The sequence below is a fragment of the Tenrec ecaudatus genome, chromosome 6 (assembly GCF_050624435.1).
Source record: "Tenrec ecaudatus isolate mTenEca1 chromosome 6, mTenEca1.hap1, whole genome shotgun sequence".
NCBI classification, from domain to species: Eukaryota; Metazoa; Chordata; class Mammalia; order Afrosoricida; family Tenrecidae; genus Tenrec; species Tenrec ecaudatus.
In genome coordinates, this window is record NC_134535.1 from 116,800,978 (window position 1) to 116,825,887 (window position 24,910).

General features: G+C 39.5%; 1 protein-coding gene across 1 annotated transcript in view; it reads left to right on the forward strand.

Annotated features, from left to right (window-relative positions):
• RERG (RAS like estrogen regulated growth inhibitor) overlaps positions 1 to 11,655 on the forward strand; it is a 154,202-nt gene extending 142,547 nt beyond the window's left edge. The window contains exons 4-5 of the mRNA XM_075552028.1: positions 7,903 to 7,976; positions 9,564 to 11,655. Coding sequence (XP_075408143.1) covers positions 7,903 to 7,976; positions 9,564 to 9,971 — 482 coding nt within the window. The 3' untranslated portion in view covers positions 9,972 to 11,655. The remainder of the gene's footprint in view (positions 1 to 7,902; positions 7,977 to 9,563) is intronic.
• The last annotated feature ends 13,255 nt before the right edge of the window (positions 11,656 to 24,910 follow it).

A 24,910-nucleotide genomic window follows, 5' to 3' on the forward strand; every position in this document is an offset into this window, starting at 1 on the left:
GCCCAGAGGACACAAGGGAATAGTGGAGAGAGACACACAAAGGACTCAGATCATTAGCATGTGTGGCTCTGACTGGGCCCCTGCTCGAGCTGGAGACTGAAGGTCAAAAAGATGATTGAGAGTGTATGACGGGGCTTCACAAAGTCCATGGTACAATTCCATTATTTTGTCATTGCATTGTGCCATGAACGTTTCAAAGCCGCCCCCCGCCCCAATAGAGAAGCGGTTGCTGTAAATGTGTTTTTAGAGTATTAAATCATACAAAGCTGTTCATTCCCATTTAACATGAGATTTTAGAGAAATGGAATGTTCTAGAATTGGGAATCACTGTGCACATCATGTTTGGATTACATATTCTAGAAGCATGCTACTAATGCCAAACATGTTCGTTAAATCATATATAAAATATCAAACACAAATTTTCAGAAAATATATCAGCCATGTACAGTGTCTCATGGAAATTAGTACTGCATAGGGCTGATAGTAGATAGCTAAAGAGCCTGGATGGGGTACTGGGTTACACGTTGGTCAGCTAAGCACAAGATCAGCTGTTTGGAACCACCAGCCACTCCTCAAGAGAAAAATGAGGCTTTCTGCTTCAGAAAAGAGTCACAATCTGAGAAACCCAGGGTGGGGGAGGGGGCCATTCTAGCCTGCCCTACAGGCAGTGTAGGACTTGATGGCAGGGAGGTCTTTGCTCTGGGCAGAGAGCCAAGTTACACTACTGTAATAACACTAACTCACAGCAACCCTATTGGAGAGAGTACATCTACTCCAGAGGGTTTCTAAGGCAGTAAATCATGGCAGAAGCAGATTGCCATGGTTGGTAAGTTCAAACCACCCACCTTTCAATTCACAGCTCATTGCCTAACCATGGACTAGTGGGGATCCATATACTTTGAATAGAAGGTTATATAAAGTAATGTAAGACCGTGGTCAGAAAAAGACTGTGAGATACTCATGTAAAGCAGAACTCAAGTCAGAAGCATAAGTCTGATGTACAAATAAATGGGAGGAACTAGCTCCATGGGAGAAAGATGAGGTCATCGGCTTCTGTAAAAGTTTCCAATCGCAGAAACTCTAGAGGGGTCACTTTGGGTTGGAGGAGATTGGATGGCAGCAGGTAATGCTTTTTAAATGGAAAATACAGACGAGTCACAGCTCCTTTACACTCTTCTCAAAGTCAAAGGAAATGGCAAGGTTGAGTCTGCTTTTGAAGTTTAGCATGGTATATGTTTGTTTCCATGGTGTAACCTGTATGCCGAAATGTATGATTGATTAGTGACCAATTAAGCTAATTGTGCTACTGTGTTCAAGGAGCCCTGCCTTTATATATCAGTGTGTATGAGATCTTTACATTCCACTTGACTCTCCCGTTTCACCTGTCCTGACACCTGTTGTCCTTCTCAGTCCTGTAGATACATGATCGAATGTGTCTGATCCTTGGCATAGGATTAAAACTGAACTGCAGAGCCAATCTTCATGCATCCAAATAACCACGTACCACCTGTGTGGTTCTAGGCAAGTTCATAATGGTGTGCCTCAGTTGCTTCGTATAAAATGGAGATCATCGTCACATATTTTTCATGAAATATTTGAGAGGATTAAAAGAATTAATATAAAACATTAAGAGCAATTCTATTTCAAATAGTAAGCTATTACATATATTTCAAAGTGTTTCTGTTCTTGGACATGTTATTGTGCTATAGGATCTATTGCTAGTATTTAAAGACTGATATTTTTAAGAGCCATGAATGATGTTGGTTTGGGTTGTTGTTTTTTTTCTTCTGTTACCTCCATCTTTTTTAATTTTCAAAAGCTCGTTTATATTTTAATTAGTTTTTGATTTGTGGTCTAGAAATATCTTCTACGGTCTTCTAATTTATGTCACTGCATAGAGATCCTTAATATGGGTTTTTTCTTTGTTTTGAGCTTTTATTCTCTTCAACACTTTTTAAATAGGGTTTTTTCTTTGTTTTGAGCTTTTATTCTCTTCAACACTTTTTAAATATTTTGACTTTGTTTTGCTTTTCATATTTACATCTTTAATCCATGTAGATTTCTCTTTTTTATATTCAGTAAGCATCCACCATCCATAAAGTGACCCGTCCTTATATGGATTTTCGTCCTCATGTCTTCTATTGATTATTCTACTTATCTCCCCCACCCCTACTGGTTTGTGATAGTACCTCCATCTTATGCCTGTCCTGTACAGCCACAGATCTATGTTTAAAGCCTTGGTGAAATACTCTGTTCTTTTATGAAGACAGCACTACATGGAATAGTGTTATATTTTGAAAGATGTCGTCTTAAGTAAGTTTATTGAGTTCCTCTAAATGTTTGACTAGAATGTTACTTGGAATTGTATTGAATTCTGATTTGAAAGAAAATGAACATCTTTTAAAAACATGCTACTCATCCCTTTGTTGGCTAATCATCCTCTTTATTGAAATCATTCTTTGAGTGCTTTTATCAAGTTCTATTTTCTTTTCACTAGTTCCTAGATACACATTTTGCTGTTATTGGGAGTTGTTTTCTATTGTGTTTCTTAGGTGCCTTTTGCCCATCTACAGGGATTTTGGTGATTTTGTATTTCCCTGAATGAGGATCTTGAGTTTAAGTTGCTTTCCTAAGCCGACAGCTCTCATTGCATTGACTTAAAATGCACAGTGGATTGCCTCTTTTACACATTCGTGTTGTTCTTCTTGACTCCACAGTCAAGGGGTCTAGACGTCCTCCTTTTATATGATACGCGCTGTGGAGTTTCGACCATCAATTCTTTACCATTTGGGGGGACTTCCCACCCACTTGGATAAACTCCTAAATAGATATTAAGCCATGTGTGGGTGGAGGTGCAGTCTGCATTTCTAGAAATAAGGATGTAGTTTCCCATTCAGCCTTCCCTTAAGTATGATGTGCTTTAACTACATTGTTGGATTCAATTGGATATTTTATTTAAAGTGGTTGAATCTCTGATTAAAATTAAGTGAACTTACATACTCCTCGTGCCATTTCTTGAGTCAGCATTATACCCCATGTTTGGGAAAAAGGAAAGTTAAAGAATAATAATGAATTTGTAAAGAACCTCATAACATGGATGAATCTGGAAGACATTATGCTGAGTGAACATTCTTTCTGGTTTAACAGGCATGAGAGGGGGAGTCACAAGCTAGAGGGTAAACAAGTGTCAGCTTGGTTAAGGTGGAAGGTAATGTACAGTGATAGAGAACTTGGCAAAGAATGATTAAACCTGGGGAAGACACGGGGGTTTGCAAGAGTTAAAGGCAATAGAGGTAAATACTGCAATAATATATACAATCTTGCAGTCGCAGTGATCTATAAGTAAATGGTTGGATGGACACGCAGGCTATAACAAGTGTGGGGGGGAAAGTTAAGCACATGTCCACAAGCAAATATATTTATATAAGTGTATTTAACCTTTGCTGAAAATATATTAAGGTGTAATTTTTAGTATCTTCCTGTCCAGAGGAAAAAAGAGTGGTAAAACATCTGGAATAAAACTCAGGGAGACAAAAGTCAGGCCAGTGGTCAGAGAGAGATTGGTAGAACCCCAGAGATGATAGCCTTTAGCCACCTCCCTTCAGATCTGAAATTGAACTCACCCCCTTGGCTCAATTTTCAGCCAATAAAAGATATGTCTCTCAGGATAAGAAGAGTATTAGGGAGGGGTACACACCTGATGGTAGTCAACCATTTGAGTTCACAGGAACAAACGAGAAGAGTTCAGAAAGAAGGAGGAAACGGGATGAGTGAAGTTACATTGTGGAAACTGCAATGAATGAATTGACATGAAACAAAAGGCATATGTGTGTGTGCTAATGGAAAACGTATTTGGTAAATAAAATCTTTGGAAACAAAGATCAGATAGCTCTCTGGAAGCAGTTGCTTTTAGGGTGAGCAAAGATCTGCACTTACCAAGTAGATTTCTTTAATGTCCATTGACCTTGTTTAGTTTTGTATTGGTGCTTCTTGTTATTAATACTAATACTATTCTGACCATTTCTTGCATACGCTCAGAATTTTGAGATTTGTCATATATTAGTATACAGTTACTATTTTATTTTTATTTCAGTAAAATGTCTTGTTAGCTCCTCTTTTCCATTTTGGCTTGCCAAATTTTTTACCTCTCCTCTACTTTTTAGAAAGTTTTCATCTTTTTTAAGCACTATGTGGTTTTGCTAAGCTTCTAATATTTCTACTGTGTTTTCTACCACCAGCACCCCTCCCCTGATATCATCTAGGATTTATCCTGTTTTTCCTTCTGTAGCTTACAGAGTTGAATATTGTACTTATTTCCTATTCCCTAACTCTATTACCTTCGGAAATAAGACATGAGCTCAGTGATCTGCTTTTACTCATCTTCCCCCACTTGCATCCAGAATTTCAATTGTGGATTGCTTTCGATGTGATGTTACTTGCTTTGTGTTACTCTGTGGGCCTCTTGAATTTACTTCCATGGAAGAAGAATCCAGTGTTCAACTTAGTCTTTTCTCTTGGTGAGTGATGTGCTTTACTCTGTTGCTGTTCCCACCCGCTGTCATCAAGACAATTCCAATTCGTAGTGACCTTATACAACAGAATAGAACTTCCCACTTTGGGTTTCTAAGGATGTCAATTATTCCCAGAGCAAAAACATTCATCTTTCTCTGATAGAGCCCATGATGGTTTCAAATTACTATCCTTGGTGCTAGTAGCCCCACTCGGTACCTGCTACAAACTTCAGGAAACCTTCTGTTGTCGCTGTCAGGATCCCTGTGAGTGGGAACATTCTGACAGCATCCCTCTGCAACAGAACAAAGTACTGCTAGGCCTTACGCCATCCTCGCAATGGCCGTCATTCCAGCCACTGTGTCAGCTCAGCTCTTTGAAGTCTTCCTCTGTATTTTGTGGACGCTCTACCAAGCATGCTGCTTTTCTCTATCGATTGGTCTCTCCTAATACCATGTCCAAAGTACTTGTGTCTCACCATCCTCACCTTGAAAGAGCATTCTGGCCACACTGGTGTTCCAAAATGGATTTTTGTCCAGATTCCTTTAAATTTTTCTTTGTCATTAATCTTAAATTTTAATGTACTGATCCAGATGTGGAACTTTCCCCCTTGGGTATTGTATAGTTTCTTCTATCTGAAGCCTTTTCTTGTCTCTCACCATGGGAAAGCTTGATCTTCGCAACCTCAATGATTGGCTCTGACCAAGCATGACCTTAAGTATATTCCACTTGAACTTAGACAACATCTCAAGAATAAGTTGGCACATTAAACACTAATAACTAAAGACCAGATGAATTATGGGATGACATCAAGAATAACGTACATGAAGAAAGTAAAGATCACTGTGTTAGTCTGTGTAGACTAAGAAACAAATCCATAGACACTCATATGTGTATAAGAAAGAGCTTTATATACAAGAGCAGTTGAATGTTGTGAAAACATCCCAGCCCAGTCCAAATCAAGTCCCTAAGTCCAGTATTAGTCCATATGTCAGATACCAATCTATAAAGTCTTCTTCAGACTCACGAAACACATGCAACGATGCCCACTGCAGGAATATCACAGGCCAGTGGGTGGGCAGTCTTGTGGATCCAGTGGTGTTGTAGGCATCTCAGCACTGGCAGGGGTCTCCACATGGCTTCTCCAGCTCAGGGTACTAAGTGTAGTTCCATGTGTCTATGTCTCCCAGGGAGTGAGCAGAGAGAAAGTGTGTGTCTCCGGCCTGCAGGAGGAAATACAGGAGTTCCCAGAATCCTCAGGAGAAGGCCATGCCCACACAGAGGCCTCATTGACTGTATCCTGATTGACAGGCTAGACTCCACCCCTACACTCTTAATCCTCAAATTGACTCCAGATTGTGTAACTGCCATAATCACAAAAAAAGCAGGAAAGAAAGACTAGATCAAAAAGAATGTCAGAAGAGATTCTACAACTTGCTTTAGAACAAGGAAAAGCGGAAGTAAAGGTGTCAAACAGAAGATTTCAAAGGGAAGCTCAAATGGCAAAATAAAGTTATATAGCTAAATGCACAAAGACCCGGAACTTGGAAACCAAAGGAAAAGAGTTTGTCTCAAGCTGAAAGGACTGAAGAAGAGCTTCAAGCCTTGAGATCCAATAGTGAATGACAACGGAAGCACTGCTGTGTCAAGAACTGGTCCACATGCATGATCAAAAATGCCATAGTATCGAAAGAAGAAGATTACGGTAAACTGAAGGCATTCGCAAAAAATAAGCTCCAGGAATTGATAGAATACCAATTTAAATTATTCAAAAAGCTGAAGTGGAAGCACTCACTTATCAATGCTAAGAACTGGAAGACTGCTACCTGTCCACTTGGCGAGAAGAGATTCATATATTGTTTATCCCAAATACAGCTGACCCAGACTGTGTCTTTGCTGAAGTTAATTCAAACCAGTTTTAGCAGTTCAGTGACAGTGCAATGCCCGGCATTCAAACTGAATTCAACAGAGGGCATGGGATGAGGGATATCATTGCTAATGACAGATGGATGAAAGCAGAGAATACGCAAAAGATGTTACACCTGTGCTTTATTAACTATTCAAAGGCATTGGATTGTGTGGGTCATAACAAGCTATGGCTAGTATGAAAAATGGGAATTCAAGAGTACTGCATTGTGCTCATGCAGAACCTGTACATAGACCAAGAGGCAGTTGGTCATACAAGGCATAAAGATGCTGCATGGTTTAAAATCAGGAAAAGTGTTCATAGGGTTGTATCCTTTCATCATCATATTTATTCAGTGTTTACGCTGGGCAAACAATCTGACAATATAAACTACAAGAGGGAGAACCTTATATCAGGATTAGAAGACTCATTAATAACCTCTAATATGCAGATAACAAAACTCTGCTTGCTGAAGTCAAGGAGGACCTGAGAGATTTGCTGATGAAGATCAATGAATATAGCCTTCAGTATAGGTTACAACTCAATGCAAAAGAAGAAACAAAAGTCCACCCAGCTGGACCAATAAGCACCATCAAAATAAATGGATCCACAGCCAATTTATGGGAATCGGTGGTCGGGAAATCAGACATCATATTGCCTTGGGAAAATCTGCTGCTGCTAAGCAAACAAACAAATTGGCAAAAAAGCAAAGATATTACTTTGACCCAAGCCACAATATTTTCAGTTGTTTCATAAGCATGTGAAGGCTAACAGTGAACAAGGAAGACCAAAGAAGTGTTGGTGCCTTTGAATTATGGTGTTGGCAATGAATATTAAATAAATCGTGGACTTTTAGAAGAACCAAGAAACCTTGTGTTGGGCGAACAGTCAGACTGCTCCTTTAGCAGGGAGGATGATGAGACTCTCATCGACTTTGGACATGCCACCAGGAGGGACAGTCTCTCGAGCAGACACCACGGTCGGTAAAGCACAAAGTGGGAAACCCCCCAACAAGAAGGGGTGACGACATTGGCTGCAACAATGGGCTCAGCCATAGGAAGGAGTGTGAGGGTGGTGCAGGGTTTTTGTTGGGTTGTCCATAGGTGGTAATGAGTTGGAAATATCTCAAAGGTACCTAACAACAACACGGGCAAAATGCGTTTTGGGGAAATCACCTCATTTTACATGAAAGAGTGCACTAGTGAGCTAAACTTGTCAGAGGAGAAAATGGAGTCTTAATAGGAAATGATGCAGGAAGATAAAAGCAAAGAAATCTCCTATGTTATAATATGAAAGCCAGTAGCTTCCAAATTAGAATTTGTTAATTCCAGGGACTCTGAAAATATAAAAACAGAACACGTAGTCTTTCTTTCCTCGATTGCACAATCTCTTATGCTACGTAACACACATACTTCCTCTTTTAAAAACGTTAAGGATCACATTAAATCACACATCATCCTTTTTTATCTCCGCCCCTCTCCCCCCAGAGTCAACCTACCGACACCAAGCAACTATTGATGATGAAGTGGTTTCCATGGAGATACTCGACACTGCTGGACAGGTGAATAAATACTTTGACTAAAATGTGTTTAGCTCTAATAAAAATAAGTCATATATAATATGAACAAAATTAAGACATGTTCCTATCAATTAACTTTGGAATTATGTGATACCAAAAGACTTTCCTCTTGTTTTCTATCTATTTTATATTATGTGAATAAGGAGGTGTTTGAAAGTATAATATTCACATGATGTTGTCTAGAATAGAATTGCTCATCCATGTTTTATGAGATAATAAAATATTGATAAGTTTTCCATCTTAAAATATGTTTTGGAAATGCTTAGATGGCTTTACTGAAAAGTTATCAGACTCTAAATATAATATGATTCATTGAGAGATGCAGTATATATGCAAGGGGGCTTCACAAATTTTGTGGAAAATATAATTAAAAGATAACGGAATTTCCCCCACAAGCCATTGAAGGCTCCCTCATATTCTGTTCCAAATTTACCTTCCACCACCGTGGTCAGCCGAACAGTGAAGCACGTCATCCCAAGGACTGTGCAGCTAATGTTGCTTGTTTCAGAATGCTTTATTCTAGAAATCTTTTCTGAAGTATTTTTCAATATCTTACCAACACACACCCCATTAAAAGTCTGAGTCATAGAAATAAACAACTTATTTGTGAAATAACTGCTATAACACTTGTTTTGAGGTTACAAAGCATCCACTTCCTGGACCAGTTTAATCCCGAAAGCTAGGCGTGATCACTGGAACAAGATCGCTGCTTCCTTTTCAGGGACATGTGACACTAGGATGACCTCCATATTTCATCCAAGGAATGTTCTTGCAACGAATGGTCCACTTTTCCTACCCATCACCCACCTCCTTCCTTTAGGGACTATTAACCAAAAAAAAGATCCTTCTTGTAAAAGCTGAGGCGTTAGAGAAGTACATTATATGCCTCCAGGATCATTTGAGCCTGGAAAGGCAAGATTTTACTTCCCCACTCCTCTCCCCCATCCCCGACACCTTTGGGAACTATTTCAAATGAGTACCGTGTTTGGGGGTAGGTAACATTTTTAGAGTGTTAAGGTAAAAACCACATTTTAACTTTTGGCATCCTGTATAATTCTTTACTGTTGTTCTTCCTCTGCTGGTTAATTGTCTATAATCTGAAAAGCGACAATTAAGAAAAAAGGACTTCATTGAGCTGTGACTAATTCTGATCCCTAAAGGGTAGATTAAGAATGATCTGTCTGCGACTAATTGGTACATTTATTAACTGTGATTAAAAATCTGAGGCAATATGTTCAACTAAGACTATTGTTTCTTTATGCATCTTGTGATCAGATTTAATGATGTGTCAAGAAAAAATAGAAGCAGAAAATTAAAATCTTTATATGAGTAAGTGATGTTTCCATTACAGAGCAATTGTCTGCACAGATGCACTCAGACTACCAATAAAATCTAACTACCCTTCATGCGTTGTATTAGGGGTGGAGGATTCACTTTCAACTGATAGCGCAGTAATGAAGGAATCAATGTAGCAAAGTTCACTGCCATCAAATCGATGCTGACTCAGAGCAAACCTACCGATGGCAGCTATTTCCAGACCATTTGACGGTCATTTTTCTTTGCCCACAGGAAGACGCCATTCAGAGGGAAGGGCACATGCGATGGGGGGAAGGCTTCGTGCTGGTCTATGACATTACCGACCGAGGAAGTTTTGAGGAAGTGCTGCCGCTTAAGAACATTCTAGATGAGATCAAAAAACCCAAAAATGTGACTCTCATCTTGGTTGGGAACAAGGCAGACTTGGACCACTCCCGGCAGGTTAGTACAGAGGAAGGAGAGAAGCTGGCAACAGAGTTGGCATGTGCTTTCTACGAGTGCTCTGCCTGCACCGGGGAAGGAAACATCATGGAGATGTTCTACGAGCTGTGCAGGGAGGTGCGTCGCCGGAGGATGGTCCAGGGCAAGACGCGGAGACGCAGCTCCACCACACACGTCAAGCAGGCCATCAACAAGATGCTCACTAAAATCAGTAGTTAGATACAGCTCAGTTACACCAGAGGCAGGCTAAGTAGTTGGAAACACTCGCCTAATTCCTTCCTTCCCAGAATGAAACGAAATACTTCATTCCTTGTTTTGATTCTGAGAAATGCTTGGGCATCCTCCCCTTCCCAGCCTCTCATGTATTGGGAAGTCTTAAAGTGACACTTTTCCTCTTTCCTGTTTGAATAGAGAGACTATAATGCAGTTTGAATATGCATTTCTAATTTGGTTGGGTTCACATTCAGCTGTGTTTAAGCATCTTCACCTTGCTTAAGTTTCAGTCCTTTCAGAGATAGTCATTTTTAGACTCCATTTCATCAGAGATTACAAATGATTACCTTAAAAGTCTAGGATAACACACAATACAGTAAAAACACAGGACACTTAGTTATCAGAGCAGGAAATAAAGACTTGTTATGATTTGAAGTGAGGATTTTCAAATGATCTTAAACCCAAATGTGTTCAAATATTTCCTTTGTAATAGAGTTCAGGTTGAGCTACTTCTGTGATTCAAACATTACTTAATTATAACAGGCAGCAAGATCTCTCAGTTCAGATACTGCTAGACAGTTTCTCATTAATCTCATGGTGATAAAAAAGCATTAGCAATCTTTCACCAAACCCTAACTATAGAGACAGTCTGAGTAACAGAAAAGATCCATTCCTAAATGTACTTTACGTCAAAATCGTAGGTAATTGGCACCAGTGCATGCCGTTTTTATTCAGCCATACTTTAGTGCAAGTCAGAAGTCCTGGTGGCGTAGCAGGTTACTTGTTGCTCTGCTAACCTCATGGTCCGCAGTTTGAAACCACCAGCTGCTCCCTGGGAGATAGATGAGGCTTTCTACTTATAAATATTTATAGTTTGGAAACCCAAAGGGGCAGTTCTACCTTATGATCTTAAAGGGTCACAGTGTGTAGAATTGAAGAAATGGCAGGGAGTTTGGTTATTTTTGAGATTTAGTGCAAGAAATGGCTTGAAGCTTTTTCAGCTATTTAAAAGCTACACATGCAATAAGTGAAGGTGATTGTGTGAAGAATTTGTTATGAGAGGAATAGCTTTGGTCCTTCTAGAGTGACCGTAAATTTATACAGCATTGAGGGCAAGTAGGAGATATCCATGTCTGATATTCACACCCCAGAGAGTTGCTCAATATAAAACCCAGTAGAGGGTCTAGAGTTAGACATGCATATTCCTTTCTCTCTACTTGCCATCTTGGTAGGCTGAAAAAACAAGAAATAACAATGAAGTTTAACTATCCCTTCACTGGAGGGCCAACTTGTGTGTCAGGCACAGACAGAAAAATAAGCCTCTGATTTATTGACTTGACCACATGACTTCAATATTTGGGGTAAATTAATCCAATTAGGAGAATACAGAAAAGTTGGTTAAAGTTCATGATACTGGAAACATGTTTGTAAAACAGATTTTGTATTGTAGAAGTATACTATATAACTGACATGACGTTTTCTTTCACCCTGTTATGCCCCCTATAGATTAAGATTTGGACACTTTATTTTAGAAGAAAATATATATCTTTTACATATGTATGTATTTATAAATGCATAGGTATATGTATAAAATTTGTAAGAGTTGGAAGCTTTAATTCACCAATGCATTTGGGAAATTTTGTGTAGTTGATTTAATTTTATGTGATTATAATAAAAAGCATCATTTTCACATCTGTCACCTCCTGGAAATTTTCTTATGGTAACATGAAGGAGTTGAAGTTTGGGAATACGATTGAATTGCAATTTATGAATCAGTGAACCAAAAATTAAATGAGCTTCTGTACATAATAGCTAATATATTTGGAGTACTTATGTGCTATTTTAAGCACTTCATTTTCTCATCAAGTCCTCACAGAAGCCCTATGTGAGAGAAAGTACTGCACACATAACTGTGGACATGTGGACACTGAGCCACAGGGAATATTTGCACAGCTATTTTGTGGTAGAGACAAGATTTTAGCTCATAGTATCGAACTCCAGAATCGACACTGTTATCCAGTAGAGTTTTGTGGGGATAGAGATAGAATAAAGATTTATTTTATTCATGCATGTAATAATCAACAAATACTGAGGCCTTCCATATATTTTGAACACATAACTTTGCACACGTTAGTCATTTGCTGAGTCTGAGATGAGCCTTAATGACAGAACCAAACAAATACATAAAGCAAAGTCTTTTAGACATGAAACAAGGGACGTTCTTATGATCGTGCCAGCGCCTTCGAGGTGGCTACGGTGCAGGTTTCAGGGAACAGTCTTGGAAGGAAGTGCCCCAGAGAAGCTGGAAACTTAATGATTTTAGGAAAGTAAAACCAGAGTTTGGAGAGGTCAAAGTATAAGGCTGTGTAGATAAATGGTGAGAAGGGCACAGAGAGAAATCTCCAGAGATCGCCACAAGAGAGTCCCTGTCAGTCTTTGGTTGTGCGTGGATTTGTGTACGTGAGACGGAACTACAGGACGCAGAGAAAGAAGCACCAAAACCAGAAGGCCAGAAATTTGGAAAATGTACAATAAGGTGGGAGACAGTTTGTATTCCTACTGGACAGAGCGTGAGAATACTTTACAATACACAAGAGTTCTCAGGAAATGATGGGTCTCAATCAGCTCTAAATCTGATTTCAGCTTCAAAAAAGATGAATGTCTAGAAAGAATGAAGCAGTCCTTGTCGGGATGCATTTTCTCAGCATCTCAATCTCCTCTTGTGCACCTACTAATTAGTCTAAATTGCCGATGAGAACGCAACCTGTGGCATGCTGTGGGTTTCCAAGATTGTCAGTGGTGTAACCCACAGCCCCACTGCGGCTCAGCAAGCAGTGCAGCATGCGTGGTGTAATTACCATCCCAGAAATAGAGGGGAGTGATGATGGGGTGGAGGAAAAGATTGAAACAATGACTAAAACAAGTTTTATTGAGATGGAATGAAAATTATAAACCCATCGCTTCATGGGGCTCAATAGACTTCAAGGAGTAGAAGCAAAGAAAATACCAGATACAAGAAAATCAAATTGTTTTAAAAAGCAGTGAGAATGAGAAATATTTGAAAGCAACCTGAGGGAGTAACAATATCCATTATGTAAAGACAAACAGAGAATGACAGACTTTACTTTCCTAACTATGCAAGCTAAGAGATTTACCAAATTCCTTTAAATGGTTAAAGAAAAAAATCAGCTTGTAATTCTATTCCAAATGAAATAAAGATGATTTAATATGATAAAAGAGTTCATTGAATTTCCCACCAGCAGATCTATACTGCCAAAAAGTTTAAAGGCTGTTTACTAAGAAGGAAAATATAAATGTAGAGGACAGCAGGCACCTATGAGAATTTAAAAGGTTGTGGGTTTTTTCTTCTAATTTTAAATCTTCTTGATGATAAATAATATTTGAACAAATAATGAGTTTATCACATATGTACAAGTAAAATCTATGAAAAATAAAGGATAGGGGGGGAAAGGAATTATAGGTTGAGATTTTCTTACATTGTGTAGCATGTAATGATGCAACCTTGGACCCAATTCCTCTGCCACAAAGACCATTCTGACTCATCATGACCCGGTATAGGGTCTGTGAGAGTGTAAATCTTCATGGGAGCAGAAATTCTCATCTTTCTCCAAGATTATAAACTTTAGAGATATTTCTTTTTTAAATCATTTTAATAGAGGCTTTAAAGCTCTTATAACAATCCATAAATCCATTGTATCAAGCACATTTGTACATATGTTGCCTTCATCCTTTTTGGAACATTTTCTTTCTACTTGAGCCCTCGATATGAGCTCCGCATAATTACGCTTCCCCCACTCCCCACACACCCCACCCTCCCACCCTCATGCACCCTTAATAAATTACAAATTATTGTTTTCACATCTTACAGTCCTCTGTCTCCCTTCACCCATGTTTTTGTTGTTCGTCACCTGTGGGCAGTGTTGGAGTGTTATACATTGATCTTTGCAATCGTTCTCCCTTTCTCCCCGCCACCTTGCCCCTACCTCATAGTATCACTATTTCCAGTATCGTTCCTGAGTTTGTCTGTCCTGGATTCAGTGTGTTGAGAGCTCTTATCTGTACCAATGTGCATGCTCTGGTCCAGCCAAATTTGTAAGGTAGAACTTGGATCATGATAGTGTGTGTGGGGGGTGGGGCGAGTATTAAAGAGGTAGAGGAATGTTTATGTTTCATTGGTGCTCTACTGCATCCTGACTGGCTTGTCCCTTCCTTGTGACCCTTCTTTAAGGGGATGTCCAATTGTCTACAAATGGGCTTTGAGTCTCCACTCCACCATCACCCATTGTTCACATTGATATGATTGCTTTGGGTTTTCTCATGCCTGATCCTGTCGATGACACTTCATGATCATACATGCTTCTTCCATGTGGGCTTTGTTGCTTCCCATCTAGATGGCCACTTGTTTTCCTTCAAGCCTCTAAGACCCCAGACACTATATCTTTTAATAGTCAGACACCATCAGCTTTCTTCACCACATTTGCATATGAAGCCATTTGTCTTCGGGGATGGTGTCTGGGAAGGCGAGCAGCACAGAATGCCACGATATTAGAACAAAGTATTCTTGTGTCGAGGGAGTACTTGAGTATATGCCCAAAGTCTGTCTCCTATCTTAATATGTAGCATATAAATAGATGTACATAGATCTATGTCCCTATCATTATGTGTAAATATATTTGCACATTTGTGTGCCTATAATTATATCTCTATAAATGTCCTTTGCCTCCTAGTTCTTTCCTGTATTTCCTTTTCCTTTCCTTTTGTCCTATTATTATGTTCGACCTTCATTTGGCTTTCAGTAATTCCTCTAGGCTAGAGTTTTTAAAAAACATTTTATTAGGGACTCATACAACTCTTATCACAATCCATACGTACATCAATTGTGCAAAGGACATCTGTACATTCTTTGCCCTCATCATTTTCCGGGGAGGAGGTCACCTGTAGATCCTTGTAATCAGTTCCCTCTTTACAACCCACTCACCCTCTACCCTCCCAGTATTGCCCCTCACACCCCTGGTCCTGAAGGTATCATCCGCCCTGGATTCCCTGTGCCTCCAACTCCTATCTGCACCAGTGTACAGCCTCTGCTCTATCCAGACTTGCAAGGTAGAATTCGAATCATGATAATTGGAGGGGAGGAAGCATTTAGGAACTGGAGGAAAGCTGTGGTCTTCATTGGTGCTACATTGCACCCTGACTGACTCATCTCCCCTAGACCCCTCTGCAAGGGGATTTCCAGTGGCCGCCAAATGGACTTTGGGTCTCCCCTCTGCAGTTCCCCCTTCATTCACTAGGCTAGATTGTACTTGATCAACCCCCAACAGGCATTCTATGCCCTCCTTGCCATTAATTTTAAATCACTTGTTCCCTTGTCCCTGGGTTTAATGGCTTCCAACCAGTTTCTTTTCCCCACCTCCCCCTCGCCCATGACCCCCCCCCCGAACTGTCAGTCCATTGTTTTCTTCTCATGATTATTTATCCTGTCTATCTTATACAGATAGACACGAAAAAAATTAAAGCCTATAAATATTTCTAGGTCTATCTGTTGACCTTTATGAGTGTTCTCTGATCAAGTCTGATGAGGTGCCAAGCTCGGTCCCAGAAGTCTATTTTTGAGATAACTCAAGGACTTCACTGCTTTGCTTCCATCGCTGCTCTGTTGCACCCCCTTCATTTTCACCCCAGAGGGGGGAGGGAGGTTCAGATGGAGCACAATTCCTGCACTGTGTCTCCAGTGTTGCCCCCCATAAGTCTCTGAGTCAGTAAGGAGACACCCTGTCTTGTGGTGGTGCCAACCCTATAGTTCTCTCTGTGACTTGACTTCTCTGAGCAGGAATATTGTCTTTGGGGCTTGGTGGGCCAGGATTCAGTCCACTCTCTCTCTTCTTCCCTCTTATTTTGCTCCCATGTGCTATGAGCAGACCCACCCCTCTCCCCATGCTGTATCTTCAGTCCTGTCCCCTGTAGTGCATTCTTCTGGGGAGGGGATCATGTAGCTGAGATTGGGGTCAGCCCTGCAGACCTCTCTGCCATTTCACTGCTTCATGCCAGTATGTTGCCTTCAAGTCATAGCCCACAAGGTTGAGGTCTGGTCCCTCTCTCCCTTTGCTGTGGAGACATAAATAAAACCCTCCCATGAATGGGTTAGTGCTCTGTCCCTCTTACCCCCTACTCATGTCCTCTGTTATCTATCTATCTATCATCTATCTGTCTGTCTTTCTATCTATTTATTTATTTTATTTGAGTTCCCCTTCCCTCTCCTTTTTACTTGGTTGCTATATGTATCCCTAGTTTGGGTCTGACCCCTGCTAGAGTGCATGGACCTTGCCCTGGGAATTTATACATTTAGTAACTTTTCCCCTTTTGGTTTTTAAGGTGACCTCAGTGGATTCTTGTTGTACTTGTCCTTTTATGCTTGACTTACTTTGCTAAGCATAATTTCTTCCAACTCTTCCCATGAAATAATATGCTTCATGTGTTCATCACTGCTTTTTAGATATCTGTAGTACTCCACTGCATTTATGTATGGGCTTTTTAATCCATTCATCCACTGATGTAAATTTAGGTTGTTTCCAATTCTTTGCAATTGTAAACTAGGTCATGATGAATATTGGAGCACAGATGTCTGGTGTGGCCTGTTTCTTGCCTAAAGAGAGACATTTTGTAAAGGATCAATTTGAAAGGACATAACACATTTAGGTATGTTGTACTTAATTATGTGTGCTCCTAAGAAAAGAACTTCAAAATACAGAAATAACTTAACATAAAAATAGACAAATTAGACTTCCAACAAGATGGCAGACTAGGAAAACAGTCTACCCAGACCCTCTACAACAAAGACACAAGAGACAAACAAAGCAGACATGGATGCTAATCCTAGAACATACATTTCACAGGAAGAGGTAGAGAAATGGGTTGAACACTAACTAGGGGAGAAGTGGAAAAAATGTGACCAAGGAGACAAAACAGTAAATTATTAGCTGACACAACCCAACCATTTTGAAAATTTATAAGCAGCTTCCCCATCAGGATAGTGTCTTAATAATCAGCTATAGTTATAGATTTAGTATTAAGGTAGCAGAAAGACACTGGGCCTCCACTCAAGTACTTCCTCAATACAAGAATACTCTCTTCTATTAAATTGGCATTCTGTGATGCTCACCTTCCCAACACAACTGCTGAAGACAAATTGGGTGAATAAGCAAATGTGGTGAAGAGAGCTGATGGTGCCCAGCTATCAAAAGATATAACGTCTGTTGGGGCCTTAAAAGCTTGAGGGTAAGCAAGCAGCCATCTATCTCAGAAGTAACAAAGCCCACGTGGAAGTACACACTAGCCTGTGTGATCACGAGGTGCCGAAGGGATCAATTATCAGGCATGAAAGAACAAAAATCATATCATTGGCTGCACACCTCCAGGATATGATCGCTGAGGACAAATGGGTGCATAAGCTAATGTGGTGAAGAAAGCGATGGTGCCCCGCTAACAAAAGGTATAGCGTCTGGGGTCTTAAAGGCTTGAAGGTAAACAAGCGGCCATCTAGCTCAGAAGCAACAAAGCCCACATGGAAGAAGCACACCAGCCTGTGCGATCACAAGGTGTCAAAGGGATCAGGTATAAGGCATCATCAGAAAAAAAAAATCTTACTATAGTGAATGAAGGGGGAAGTGCAGAGTGGAGACCCAAAGCCCATTTGTCGGCCACTGGAGATCCCCTTGCAAAAGGGTCTAGGGGAGGAGATGAGTCAGTGAGGGTGCAATGTAGCATCAATGAAGAATACAGCTTTCCTCCAGTTCCTAAATGCTTCCTCCACCCCCCTGCCCCCCAACTATCATGATCTGAATTCTACCTTGCAAGTCTGGAGAGAGCAGAGGATGTACACTGGTGCAGATAGGAGTTGGAGGCACAGGGAATCCAGGGTGGATGATACCTTCAGACCAGGGATGTGAGTGGCGATACTGGGAGGGTAGAGGGAGAGTAGGTTGGAAAGAGGGAACCGATTACAAGGATCTACATGTGACCTCCTCCCTGGGGAACGGACAAAAGAAAAGTGAGTGAAGGGAGACGTCGGACAGGGCAAGATATGACAAAATAATAATTTATAAATTATTAAGAGCTCATGAGGGAGGGGGAAGCGAGGAGGGAGGGAAAAAATGAGGACCTGATGCCAAGGGCTTATGTGGAGAGCAAATGTTTTGAAAATGATGAGGGCAATGAATGTACAGATGTGCTTTGTACAGTTAATGTATGTATGGATTTTGATAAGAGTTGTATGAGCCCCTAATAAAACAATTTAAATAAATAGATAAAAGGAAACCAAGGTCGACCAATGGTTACCATGGGTGAAGGAAGAATAGCTTTTGTTTAGGGTCATTGAGTTTGTGTTGGTGGTGTCTGAGTAATTTGGAGAAGGATATCAATAATTGTTGCACAACAAACTACAAACAATGGCAGTGAAGTTTACATGTAGAAGGAAAATGTTGAAAAATTGGAGAATGTTTTGTAATATTTTTGCCACAATATGAAAAGTCATTACACTAACAATGAGTACAAGAAAGAAGAAATGTTCTAAAATTAATTCAGTAATAATTGTACAACTCTTCTTGAGATGATTGAACCATTGAATTGTATGACATGTGGAAGAAGGGACAATAAAACCATTAAAATTTAAATAAAACAGATTATTTACTTAAATGTAACTGCTAAAACTTCTAGAAGAAAAGTGACTTTTTGTTTTACAACAATTTCTTAGGACACAAACTAAAGGATAATTTTCAAAAGAGAAAATAGAAACCAGTCTAAGAGGAAATATTTAGGAAACCTTGTAATGAGCCTGTATCCACAATACATGTATAAAGAACCTTCAACTGCAATAGCAAGACAGAGTACCATTGTGTTTTGTTTTTATGGGCAAATGATTTGACAAAAGATACACAAATGACAAATAATTTCATGAAATAATGCTCAATAACATTAGATATTAACCCAAAGCCAACTCAAGCCCATGGCCATTGAATTATTTCTACTTGTGATAACCCTGTAAGGTAGAACTGCCCCACAGAGGAGAGAAGCTGTCTGTCATCTTTCTGAGGCTGACTGCCAGACATGCCTCTCACTGAGTATCAGGTGGGTTTGAACTGTCAACTCAGCCACCGGAGTTTAAACACTGTTCTACTAGGACTTGATTAAAGAAATAGACCTTAAAACCACTGTTGTAGGTAGGCACTGTCTGACTGGCTCCTATTCATAGCAACACTATGTACAACAGAACAAAGGGCCTCCTCCTGTATCACCCTCATAATCTTTTGTCTGTGGGAGCCCATTGTTACAGCCACTGTGTCACCTTATCTCATTGTCTTCCTCTTTCTTCACTAACCTTCTACCTTACCAAGCAGGGTATCCTGCTCCAGGGATTAGTCCACTCTGAGAGCTCATCCAAAATGTGTATGACAGGCCTTGCTATCTCACTTCCAAAGAGTCTTCTCACTGTACTTTTACCAAGACAGATTCATTTGTTCTATTGGTAGTCCATGGCATATTTAATGTTCTCCACCAACACACTCACTGGAATAGCTAAAATTAAGATGACTGATAACACACAAGGGGAGCCCTGATGCCAAAGTTGGTTATTGTATTGGACAGGGTTCTCTAGAGAGACAAACCAGATTGTTAGCAATTATATATAAATATATTTATAAAGATAGATATATAATTCAAGAAATAAACCGTTAAATAATATACAGATAGATAATACAAGAAATTAACAGTTAAGTTATAAAGCAGTGAGACACTAGCAGTCCTTCAAGTTTTTGAGAGCTGCCAGTTACTAGTCCCCTTCTGTAGAGAGAGCTGGGCTATATATACCCAGACAGCAAACTGCAGGGCAGGTTCCCAACTGTCATCAACTGTCAGTCCCCAGCTCCAGAGATGAACATTCCAATCGTGTGGGCTTAAAGGGACCTCAACTTACAGCGACACAGTCCACATGCTAGGCATCCCACAGGTAGTGTACCCCTTTAAACTGAGGCACAGAACAAGCAAGCCATTTATCCCTCTGCCCTTCAGTTAATCCTACTTGTGTTTATCAGCCAGGCTGGCACAATAAACTATAGCAGTTATGAAATGGGCTGCTAGCCACAAGTTCAGTGGTTCAAACCAACCAGTTGCTCCACAGGAGAAATTAGACTCTCCACTCCCATAAAGATTGATAGTCTCAGATACTCACAGGGGCAGTTCTACGGCTAGGTCCCACAGTGTCATTTCCAGTTGGAATAGACTTGATGGCAGCGAGTTTTGTTTGGGGATTTTTGGATAACATCCATATTGATGAAGATGCAAGTATTTACAACCTGAATCTCTCATATAATGGCAGTGGGGATGCAAGATTTACAGACCTCTCCTAAAATCATTCAGCAGTTACTAATGTAAACATACACTGTACTGTACAAGCCAGCAATTCTAAGTATTTCCATAAGAAAATAAAAACCTATGTTTACATAAAAATTTGTCTGAAAATGTGCGTAACAGCTTTAGTCAAAATCACCAAAAACTGGCAACATCTCAGCTTTCCATAACTGGGGAGAATGAATAAACAAACTCAACAATAAAAAAAGACAAACTTCAGGAAAAATCTCAATGCTATGCAAAGTAAAGTAAATCAGACTAAATATTATATATGCTATGATTCCATTTATACAAAATTCTAGAGAAGAAATGCTGTAGGACATGTAGATCTGCGTCTAATTGTATTAGGTGGGAATTGATTACAGAGAGGTAACAGAGAACTTTCTGGAATGATGGAAAACGTCCTATGTCATCATTGTAGTAGGGGTTATATGACTGTATATTTGACTAAAACTCAAATTGTATACTTTAAATGTGGTGACTACAAATCAGTGAATTATTTATTGTATGTAAATCATATCAGAATAAGGCTAATTATAAAAAGAAATATCTTCCATTTGAGCACTCAGCAAGAAGTCAAAGAAAGCTCAACTTCTGAGGTTAGATTTTAAATTGATGTCTTTTTAGCCTGAAAGTATCAACATTTTGTTTTAAAATATGTTTTATTTAAGTACTCAATGCGTCCGTGTCATTTTAGGCTCTGTAACTAAAAGGAATTCCACTCAAGAGCGTCTCATGTGCTAGCGAATGTGGTATGTTATTCTGTGTCTGGTGTTTGGGACTTTGTGAATTTGGGGACATTTGTGGCTGTTTTCATCTTCCATCTGCTCTGTTTGTCTCTTGAGGAAATGAAATAATTAGGATTATTTTATGAATGAATATTTTAAAGAATAAAACCCTATTTAGTAATCCAGGGATGTTTTTGATGATGCCCTCTTAATATTCTTTTAGGATTTATAACATCTCCTGAACATTATGTTGTGTCAGTCTGGGTAGACTAGAGAAACAAATCCAGGGAGACTCATATGTGTATAAGAAAGAGCTTTATCTACAAGAGCAGTTGAATATTGAGAAAACATCGCAGCCAAGTCCAGATCAGGTCCATAAGTCTGATAATAGCCCATATGCCCGATACCAATCTATAAATTCCTTTTGTGACTCATGAAACACATGCAATGATACTGAATCCAGGAAGATCACAGGCCAGTGGGTGCAAAGTCTTGTGGATCCAGTGGTGGTAGAAGCATCTCAGCGCTGGCATGGGTTTCCACGTGGCTCCTTTAGTTTCCAGGGCACAGGGTCTATCAGCATGATGCCATGTGTCTTGTGAAAAGAATGTCTCTCCAGGAGTGAGCTGAAAGAGAGAGTGTCTCCCACCTCCAACGAGGAAATACAGGAGTTCTCAGAATCCTCGGGAGAAGCCCAGGCCCACACAGAGACCTCATTGGCTGTGACCTGATTGACATCGTTCATCTGTTCTGCACTTGTCTCATGAGGAAATAATATAATTAGGATTATTTCATGAAAGAATACTTTAAAGAACAAAACCCTGTTTAGTACTGCAGGGAAGGTTTTGTTGATGACCTCTTAATGTTGTTTTAGAATTTATAGAATCCTCTGAACACTGTGGGAAGCTCTAGTATTTGCTCCATCAGCTCACGACTTTGAGACAAAATGAAGTTGTTGTAAAAAGCAAGTTAGGGCATTGAAACAAATACAGGATGCTGATTGCTTCTCTGCCCTTAGCCCCAGAGCCAATCTATAAACTAGTTGTACCCAATTTAGAATTTATGCTCCTGACATTTGCTTGTATATTGGTTTTTGGAATGATAAATGCAATTTCCCTGGAAAAATAAAGCTGTAAATCAGAGTTCGTCTCCCCTGCTAATCCATAGCAGCTTACTTGTCTCAAGACATAGCACTTGAACATGTCAAAAAGGACAGACATCTTTTTGATACCCTCTCATCTCCACCTGTATGTGTCCCCTGTATCCTGGCACCCCCTCCCCATGTTAAGCCCCTAGCTATTTAACCTCTTTGATGAATAGGAGAAAATAAAAAAATATATATGAGAATGATTAATTACATAAATAGATCTAACTGCTGGGATTTCAAATATCCTAGAAAAAGGAAGGAAAATATTTTAGGTAGAATAGGGAAAATAGGGGTTTTCGTTTGCTTTGTTTGTAAGAAAAGAAGCATGCACACATGGAAGGAAGTTCATCTAACCTCTAAGAATAGGCATACCTCTCAAATATTATAGATTTCCTATAAACACATAACACACAAAAAGATATAGTGATTACCTAATCCACCAACATTTTCCAAATTCACTTTCTTGGGGAGACCAAAATGCACTAAAATTCCCTTTAAATGGCAGCCCTCCCCAGAAAATTTAGTACATTTTTTCATAAATAAAAATTCCAGTTGCAAACATTTTTTCCAGACTATTTCCATTGCACAAAGTGATGCCACCTGTTCTTTTTTCAGAGCCAAAATAAAAACCAGGACATGTTTCTTAAATTAAAAAGCAACTCGTGGTCATTCCCACATTTTTTATTGAATGAATTAAACTCAGGTACCATAGCCAAATGACTATCTCCTGTGCCCGTCTCAATTTCTGCCAGGAGAAAGGGTAAACCAGCTTCAATTTATCTGCTCAGCTTTTGTGTTTAAGGCAAATTCTATTACTTACCAATGGAATTTTAAAATGCACTTATCTATTTTTTTTAAATCAACTCATTCTAGTGAATCTTGGGAAATATAGGAAATTAAAAAACTAACCAGCGTATGAGGCAAATTTAGATAGAATTAGCCTTGCAAACTTTGCCAAGTTTCCCCCTGCTCTGGAGAAGTCAGATTCAGAAAAGGACATGGAAAAGGGGAGATCATTGCTGATGTCAGATGGGTGTTGGCTCAAAATCCTCTCAAAAAAGAGAATATCATAAAAAAGTATTTACTTGAATGTTATTGATTATGTCAATGTATCAATATGTGAAAAATGGCCAATGCTTAAAGAAGATCACCGAAGACCGTATCTGTTCAAAGTGTAGTGCTACTGAAGAATGTAGTGCTACTGAAGAATGGGGGCTTCCAGAAGAACAAACAAATCTGTCTTGGGAGAAGATCAGCCAGAATGCTCCTTAGAAGTGAGAATGGTGAGCCTCTGGCTCGTGTATTTGGGGCATGTTATCAGGAGAGACTAGGTTCGAGCAAGGCAGGACATCATGCTTAGTCAAGTAGAAGAGCAGCGGAGAAAAGGACGGCCCTCAGTGCGATGGATTGACACCATGGTTGCAACAACGGGCTCAAATGTAACAATGATAAGGATGGAGCCGGGTTTCGGGGCTGTATCTAGCATTGTTTGAGTCAGGACCAACTTGGTGGCAACTGAAGTAACTACAACAAAATAGAATATCAGGACATTTTACATCCATCTTAATTTTTTTTTGGGGGGACAACAGTGGTCTCTAGGTTTGCTTATTATGTTTATTTCTCCAATTCCTAGTTATAAATAAATACCAAGCACTCAAACAGACCAGCATATGAAATGAAAGCATCTATGAAAGAAAAGGCATGTGATCAAAAGCAGGTGAGAATAAGGCAGCAAAGCACTACTCACCCAGGCTTTTCAGGGATAGAATATGACAAGCGAGAGAGATGCTGCTTGGGTAATCTTCCCAGTTGACACAAATTAAATTAAAATTATTTTCTTTCTGTCTGCCACCTTGATTATAAACAATTTATTGAAATTTAAACACGGAATGGGGAACAGAAATTATGGTGGAAAATTTAGTATGCGGAGCAATCATCTGATCGTGACCATGCAACATCATGAGCAATTCAAGCAGATCGGAAGTCTTCTCACCAACTGCAGTCCCTGGGCCCCAGCCCACAGGCCATACTGCTGTATCTGAAATCCACCTAGCTTAAATTTTAGCTAGCCTCTCGACTGCCACACTGATAGATGTTGTCTTTTTGTTGAAAATCATGTCCCTGTAAAGAGTCAAAGGTAAATAATGGAAGAAAAATATAATAAAGCAAATCATAGGGAAAGGGACTTATGACCATTTTGGTCAAAACTTATTAAAAGCAAGTCATTAGTGAAGCACTGTATTTCATCCCTACCCTGAGTTTGGGAGAATGGGAGAATCCATAGGCTTTCCTGACAGCTCTATTCTATTTCCTATGAAAATGTTTCTCAAAATATGACATTTGCAATGAAGTCATTTGGGAAATTCGTTTAACAATTGAAATCCTGAACTCACTTCAGAACTACTGAACCAAAATAAGAGTATAAGAGTGCACAGTCCAGAAATATGCATTCATTCTAAGAAGCTCAGTATGAGATTATTTTGTACACCAAAGTGTAATGATGTCCTTTCTAGAGCCAAACAAATAACAAGAAACCTATGTTAAATTACCAAATATGTGTTTCCTGAAAAAATCTTTAGGAGAATATCTCTATATAACATTTTGCTACCCACAAATATGCCAGATTTTCGTATTACTGTGCCCAAGCC